Source organism: Euphorbia lathyris, chromosome 3 (assembly GCF_963576675.1).
Source record: "Euphorbia lathyris chromosome 3, ddEupLath1.1, whole genome shotgun sequence".
Classification (NCBI taxonomy): domain Eukaryota; kingdom Viridiplantae; phylum Streptophyta; class Magnoliopsida; order Malpighiales; family Euphorbiaceae; genus Euphorbia; species Euphorbia lathyris.
The window spans coordinates 6,809,314-6,818,058 of NC_088912.1; the positions used below are offsets into that span (position 1 = coordinate 6,809,314).

An 8,745-nucleotide genomic window follows, 5' to 3' on the forward strand; every position below is an offset into this window, starting at 1 on the left:
TAATTAAGGGAAAACATAGTTGTTAGAGTTGGACCCAACCGGTCGAATCAATTTGGTTCACCAGAACCGATTTCAATTACATTTTGTCGGATCAGACGTAATTCAGTTTTTCAACTTTAAAAATCGGGTAGAACCGTTCGAACCAACCGAGGTAATGATAAACTGATTGACGCGGTTCCGATTGAAAGATTTGTTCCGGTTATATTTCTCCGATATTTATCTAAAAATAAAATGTTAAATTTTATAAAAAGGTAAGATTTGAACTTTCAATTCTTTACTTGTGAACAATGACATTTATTGTACCATCTTTTTATTTATAATTATTAAATTTTTACCATTTAAGAATGTATAGTTATGTTATTTTTTTTTTACCATTTAAGAATGTATAGTTATGTTATAATTTAAATAATTTAAATATTATGTTGTTTTATATTTAGATATGTATCATAAATAATATATTTTATCTTTTTAATATTAATAAAATTTAAAAATCTAATAAATTATATAATTTAAGTGAATTATAAAAAAAATATCCTATTATTTTATTATATTTATATATGTTAACAATATATTATAACAATAATAACTATTTTTCCTTTTCGATTATATATATATATATATATATATATATATATATATATATATATATATATAATTTTGTAAATTATTAAATTCTAATAAACTTTTGATTTTATCATATTAAATTTATTAAAAATTTAGTATCTCAAAATATTGAAGAAAACATCTCTACTACTATGGTTACCAAGGGAGCTGAAGAGAGAAAAGAGGTAGAATTCATGTGGCATGCCGTACATGCCACAAAAAAAGCCAACAAGAGTAAAGTCTAGAAGCACCCTGACACGTCGTGTCATATCTCACATGGCGTGCCACCCGACGTGCCACGGAGCTCGACGTGTGATTGAATGGCGAAGAACGTGGAAGATCCAACACTTGGCTCGCACGCTGTGTGGACCATTTGGCACGGCGTGTGAATCCCTTTTAGTTGTCTTCTCCGCCACTAATTACAGTTAGGTGGAAATTATAGAGATAGAGAAAATAGACAAATAGAAGGGTAAATTCTAGCAATTATCACTGAAATTTGGGATCAGTTTAAAAAAAGATCGTTGAATTTTATTTTGTTTCAATAAAGTAATTGAAACTTTATTTTTATTTGAATAAAGTCCTCTCCTCCTTTTCAACACAAAAAATTCATTAGAACAGTGACACAACAATAATGTTGCAATAACACTCTTATTTATGACATGCCACATAAAAAAACAATAAATTCTTACTTATTCAATTGTTTGAATTGTTTGAAACTATAACGTGACACTAATGTATTTTATTTTATTTTATTACCACATAGCTGTCATGTTATACGTAAAAGTAAGTTTTTTTTAATGTGATTATCACATCCCTATCTATAGATTTTTTCTATCTGAATTGGTTAGAATGAAACTGACCAAAACCAAGTAGTTAAACAGAATTATTATTATCATTATTATTGAACATAAAACTAGAAAGGAAGCACACAAACTCTCAGCAAACATACAGAAAATGCTGAGACCTTATTTATTACTACAAATTACATCTCAACCATTGAACTAGAGCTGAAGCATGTTTAGAGCACTGGGAGCCACTTTTCCACAACTTCTTCAGCAAGAATTTCCCCAGATCTTTCTTCTTCAACTGTTTTACCGGATTCTTTGTAGTAAACCAAGATTGAAATATCTGGTTTAACTTCCGCAACACTGGATATAATTTTGTTACTACCGTCAGCGTTTTGCAATATCACTGGGGTTGTAAATTTTCCGCTGCTACCACATTGTTGGATTTGTTTAGAAAGAGCATCCCATGAGTTTTCGAGACTAATAGTGTCGCTTTTGGGCCTATACTCCCCTGATAAATCATTCTCTATCTTCTCTTGAATGTATTTGAATCTTGCAGCTTCTGCAACCATTTGTATAACAACAAGAAGACTGTTTTTAAAATCAGTGGTAACCGATACACCATTGAAGGTATAAAGTGTATCAATTGCTCTCTTTAATGGTCCAATTCCTAATCCAACTTTGGTTCTATCTCCCAAATTGACATAATTGGTACTCACTGATAGTTTTTTTTTGCTTGTTCCATCAAAGAGGAGATTTGTTGCATCAGAAGGAGCATCGCTTAAGAAGAAGGAATTACCGCCCGATTTAAAACCAATCACATATACATTAACAACAGTTATTGCTAATGTAACATTGAATTTGGATTCATGATTTATCAGAGTTACCAGAAGATACTTATTATCTTTTGTGATTTCTGTTGGCTTTCGCAGTATTGGGATATCATGGCTTTTAGAGCTACTGTCTAACGCTCTTCGTAAAGAGGACATTAAGCCTCTGTAGCTTGCATCACTTGCAAGATGGGTAGTAAATGTCACACTTGGGTACTTAATTGCTGCATACTGACATGACCCGATTGCAATGTTGCAGCTTAACCATGTTGCCAAAAGCATCAACATCTTCGTCATCTTTCCAACTTGCACCTGTTAGTAGTTCAAAATATCCAAACCCTTTAAACATGGAGAAATTTTAGCAACAAAATTTAGTGACGGAAAGAGCAAACATCACTACAAGAAATGTCGGAATTAGCGACTGAATGTAGCATAAGTATGGTATTCCGGCTAGCGACGGAAAGAGCAAACATCACTACAAGAAATATCAGAATGTGGCATAAGTATGGTATTCCGCCTAATTATCCTAAACCAGTCGCCAACTCTTTTCCTGAGTTAGCCACCGAATGATATTCAGTCGGTAATAATCTACCAAAACCAGTTGCACTACATTTCAACAACTTAATTATTAATAAGTAAGATCTGCGAAAGTGAATAGCCACTGCTGTCGGCGGTGGATACACTTAAGAACCAAAATTAAAGAGTTGGGGGAATATATTATATGAAGTTATTTGAGCCATACTACAATAGGATATGGATATTTTCAACAAATATTATATTAAATACTTATGGACTATTTTTTTCAAATTATATAAAATTTGATGAAATTGATTTGATTTAACATGTTATTTTTTGGACTTTTTATAAATATAGATAGCTTATGGACCAAATTAAAAAAAATATGGGATCGTAACCCAACAGAATTTTTAAATAATAAGAAAATAAATTATATATACTAATGAGAAAGAATGAGTAGTTATGTATATGTTATGCATATGAAGTAATAAATTAATTTACTTACAATTACAAGGATTATTAATTTTGAGAGAGAGATCTTTATTTACTTACAGAATAAAGAGGGAATAAGCAAGACACCAAAGTGATGGTTTTTAGCATTTCGATATCTTCTCCTTTTATAGAGGAAAATCTCTTGTTGATAAGATATTATTATTATTTTTTTATTTTGTGTGGCTGTGTTTGTGTGGAAAACTATATCTATTGATGGGAAGAGTCAGGTTGGGTCTTACTAAGCCGAGTTATGTCAGATTAATTAAGGGAACCAATTAACCAGCATATCCGAATTTGATACGGGTTGATGTTGAATGAGTTGATTTTAATTTTAAATCAATAAAGAGGGTCCTTCTCTGACTAAACTAGAAGGAGTTAATCCCGGGTTTCACAAAAACTAAATCCGTAGGAAATAGAGGATCTCCATTGTTGAAAGTATGAAAACCCTAACAAATTTCAAGAAGAAAACTATAATATTTTTAATTCATCAAAAGTTAATTGATTAAAAAGAAAGAGATGAATTTATATTACCTCAAAACCTAAAAAACAAATTACATAGGGAAAATGCATACAATTAAATAATTAAAGATTAAAGGAGTAAAATGTGGTGGGATGGGTTGTAAATAAAGGATGATGTGAGTTGTAAATAAGAGGTGTCAAAGTTGTAATTATAGTGGAACTGAAGTGAGGGGCAAGGTTGAATTGTAAGACTTTTTTTCAAAGAGCTCACTCGGCGAGTGGGAATAGCCACATGACGAATGAGATTCATTTCGAAAATCCACACCAGGAGTGGAATTCCCACACGGCGAGTGAGATGCATGCTGAAAATTCTGATCCTATTTTAATGATCCACACGCCGAGTGTAATCTATTTCTCACCCAAAAGCCTCATTTTTGTCTCTAGTGTGTTGCCTCTTTGATCCGGCTTCTTCACCACTCGTCTCCTCTCGTCTAGTCGACCAGATACCTCCATCACAATCCAACCCTCTCAATTACTCCCCCATTCTATTATATAAGTCATTATAGGTTATTTAATATTAAGAAATACAATTAATATAATGTTAAATTAATACAATTTAGTGAACTTGTAAACCATTTTATATGATGAAGGAAAATGGTTTGTACTGTATAAGCTATTTTATATGTGAACTTGTAAACCATTTTATATGGTTGGTACATCTCTACTTATCCATTCTAAATTAACAAGTAAAATACAAAAATTAATAAAATACCCTAAATATAATTAAAAACAAGTAAAAATAATAGCTTATTAAACACATAATTTTGATTTCTTTTGGCATTGATTAATATAAAAACTTTAGATATTACTACCTGTTTAATGTTTTAGTTCAATTGGTTTCATAACATGGTATCAGAACCTTTTAAACAAACTGCTCGATGGTCCGAATTCTGACAAATTCATTTATTGATTAAATTTCAATACATGTTAAGATAATGATATGTGTTATACAAGTTTCAAACTCAAAATGCACTCACGAAAGAGTGTATCAAAGATTAATATTCTTTAAAATGAAACATTTGAATTCCAATTTATGGAATGACACATACAAGAGTGTCTATATAAACCTCTCAGGGCATCAATTAAAATAAAACATTATTAGTGCCTTGTTAAATGTTAAGACATATCTTCTAATGTCACTAAATTTAAAGATGTCTCAATAAGCTAAACAATCTCATCAGGTTAATTTTTTATTTTTCAAATTTAAATAGTGTCCCAAAATAAAAATAAATAAATAAATATATGTTAAATATATGTTAAACAATCTCATAAATTAAGATAAAGGCTAACACAGATGTGCCAGTTGGAAAGCTAAAACCCTTTCTCTAGCGGGCTGTTGATAGGGGCGTTTCGTCCCTATCTTTTAGCGTGATTTACGGATTAATTTTAAGAGAAATAAATAAGTTTAATTGCAAAAATAGAGTGTTTTAATAAAATAACGAAATAAAAGTAAATTCCGTACTTTCGGTTAATTTTTCTTATTTTTGATTTATTTAGAAAATAAAACGTCAAGCTAACTCGGCTCTCGAGAATTGTATTTCAGGCACGAGCAAGGAGTGAAAATCCATCGACATACGCGGGGCGTATCACCCTTCACACGGGGCATGGAACACTTGGTCAGAAATAATTGTTCAATCCACAGGCACCACGTGGGATTTAGTCACCAATACGCGGGGCGTATCAACTACCACGTGAGGCATGGGACATGTGTCAGAAAAGATAAGCCTAATCCTGAAAGTCAGACTACATGGTCTCCCAGAGTCAACTACTCATACGCGGGGCATATCACTTTACACACAGGGCGTGTGAGGAAGTTCTGTTGAAACACCTTTCCACATGATTTTGATTTGACAAAATTATTTAAGTAAAATTAAATATATTCTAAACACACTAAGTTTAAATGCTTTGATTTATTACACTAATGTGTTTGTTCAATGTTGAGTTAAATTGTTTATAAGACATAAAAACTAAATGGCTTAAAGCCCAATACGGAAGTCAAAGCCCAAGTCAAACAGATCAAGACCACTCTGCCCGCGTGTGCAAAACGCTGTCATTATGAACAAAACGCAGCTCAGCGAGAGAAGGATCTAGAAGACCTTCGTTGAACAACTTCGGAATGAAGCTGCTGAGTTGAATCGACAAAGAGTACAAGATAGCAGCTGAGCAAGAACAACTTCCAGACAAAGTGTTTCCACTTTGAGTAAAGTTCAGAAGACACAGGACGCTGTCTAGTTGACCTTACCATAAATGGAGAGACATTCTGCCGAACTGACTAAAAGCTAACCGGGGACAGAAGATACTCAAATTTGATTGGCCCAGAGCTCTGAGCAAGACTGAGTGACAACGACATAAAGCTGTTTCCTCCAACGGTTATTTCGAAGTTCGAAATGACTGATGCCTCAGACGTCTCTATAAATAGTGCCATTCAGTTGCTTCATTACATACAGAACTTTATCAAGCCATTACACTGACCAAAATTCTACTCAAAGTTCTGTGAGAAAAAGGCAAAGCAAATACTTACACCAAATTATATATCTTTCGTGTAAAAGTCTAGAGTGATTATTCAATCATCTAAGGTGTCTTAGCAATTGTTGTTTAGGACAAATCTTTATCATTTCTAGATATTAGAAAGGAGAGGCTGAATACTCGGTTATAGTACTCAGCGAGAGATTAGGAGTGAGTAGAGGTATAGAGGAAGGCACTCTTGTTATACTCATCTTCTAAGTTGTAAAAGGTTTGATGCTCTACCGTTAAAGAGCTCAGTAGAGAATTCAAAAGCTCGGAACGTGTTCCTGGGTCAGGACGTAGGCTTAGAGGCCGAACCTGGATAAATCTGCTGAGTAACATCTTTCTAACCTTAAACTCCTTAATATATATATTGCTTGCTTAAACAAAACTGACCAAGTAAAGAGGTCACGCTGAGTTATGTTGCATTAAGTATCTGAGTTCAGGAATAGACTCAAGTGCTATCTCCTGACTCAAAGAAAGAAGCTGACTTAGTCACTAGTTGACTAAGCTAGTGTCTTAATTTACTCAGTGCGCTGTGTAATCCTTTTTTCAAAGAAAAAGAAGTCAGCCTTAACGTATTAAAATTTTAAATAGTTCCTATCCCCCCTTGGAACTAACTTGATACATTATAAGGGACCAACAAGTGGTCTCAGAGCCTAAAAGCTCACTGAGAAAGGTTTAACTACCTTGAGCTGATCCTCACTATGGCTGAAAACAGCACTCGGTTTCTCCCAGGAAACTAGACAACTCAGATCTTACCTGAGGGGTTGTCCATTACTCGGCATCCTCTATTCTTAGGGTCTAACTACACCTTCTGGAAGAATAGGATGAAAAACTTTATTCAGGCAACAAATATGAGTGTATGGCTTTCAATAGTCCAAGGCCCATTTGTTCCTGTTGAGGTTGTGGCTGGCCAAACAGTTGTCAAAGCTGAGGCCAAATGGACAGAGGATGATCTCAAGAAGCTACAAAATCACGCTTCGGCTATAAACATGCTTCACTGTGCGCTTGATGCTGCAGAATATAATAAGATATCAGGTTGTGAGTCAGTGCAAGAGATCTGGAAGAAGCTGGAGGTCGCCTACGAAGGAACCAATAAAGTAAAGGAGTCCAAGGTGAACCAGCAAATGAGACTATACGAGCTGTTCGAGATGAATGATGATGAGGGAATCTCTGACATGAATGCAAGGTTTACAAACATCATCAACGAGCTCAAGAGACTTGGAAAGATCTTCACTGAGGAAGAACAAGTCAAGAAGATTCTTAGAAGTCTTCCTAAAAATCGGCAAGCAAAGAAGACTGTTGTTGAGGAAGCTCAAGACTTAACCACCTACAAATATGATGAACTCATCGGCTCACTGCTGACCTATGAGATCTCAATGAAGAATTTCGAGGTGAAGGAAAAGTCTGAAGACAATAAGCAAAAATCTCTTGTCATGAAAGCTGACTCCACTGATGGGAGCTCAAAAGATGATGAGGAGATGGCTATGTTCACCAGGAAGATGAAAAGGCTGTTCAAAAAGAATGACAAATATTCTAAGAAGCTTTACAGAAAGTTTGATAAGTATAAAGCTGAGTCCAACGACAGCAAATACAAGAAGGACAACTCAAAGCCCATTACATGCTTTCAATGTCATCAAACTGGCCATATCAAGTCAAGCTGTCCCACGCTGAGGAAAGAAAGGAAAAACGGCAAAAAGGCAATGGTGGCAAATGGAGCGACAGTGATGAGTCTTCATCATCAGAAGCTGATGCCACCGAGTCAGCAAAGATCTGTTTTATGGCTGACGAACTTACTGAGCCGTGTATCTCTGAGCATGCTGACCCCTCCATCGCATCTGATGAAGAGGAGCAATCAAATGAGGTAACATCACTACCCCAGCTCAGAAATGAAATGGTTAATGCCCTGAGTGATCTCTACACACTTGTCAAAAAGTGTAATAAGAAAGTTAGAGCACTCAACAGGCGTTGTGACGAGGTTGAAGAGGTCAAGCTGAGTGACCTCAGATTCTTTCTTCAGGACAACTCAAATTTGCATGATAACATGGAGATCATATATAAGTCTGTCTCTGAAGTCCAATCAGATTCTAAGAAAATGAGAAAGGACGTCACAACTATCCAGAACCAACTAAAGGTTCCAAACAAATGAAACATTCCTCTGAACACTCAGTACCGAGGTACTGGTCAGCAGAGATAGAATCCTCAGCGGAAATTCCAGTGTGACTTCTGTGGGAAGAAAGGACACACCACAAAGGTGTGCTGGCACGCTCAGCACTAGGGTACTGACCAGTTAGTGAGAAATCCTAAACGGAAGGTCAGCTGTGACTTCTGTAGAAAGAATGGCCATACTATTCAAGTATGTCGCCATAAAATAAAATATGATGCTTTACCTGTTGAACCAAACAAGCAAGGACCCAAAAAGAATTGGGTACCTAAGAGTAACTAGTTACATTGCAGGTAAGCCTGAGATGTGCTGAGAAGTCAAAGATGTG

At 34.9% G+C, this 8,745-nt stretch overlaps 1 protein-coding gene across 1 annotated transcript; it reads right to left on the reverse strand.

Moving 5' to 3' along the window:
• Positions 1-1,451: 1,451 nt before the first annotated feature.
• LOC136223726 (ribosome-inactivating protein cucurmosin-like) lies at positions 1,452-3,312 on the reverse strand. Its single transcript, XM_066011868.1, has 2 exons — positions 3,287-3,312; positions 1,452-2,530 (listed from the first exon to the last, which is right to left on the reverse strand). Exon 2 carries the CDS (start codon positions 2,513-2,515, stop codon positions 1,622-1,624), a length of 894 nt encoding a protein of 297 aa, XP_065867940.1. The 5' UTR covers positions 2,516-2,530; positions 3,287-3,312; the 3' UTR covers positions 1,452-1,621.
• Between the last annotated feature and the right edge of the window lie 5,433 nt (positions 3,313-8,745).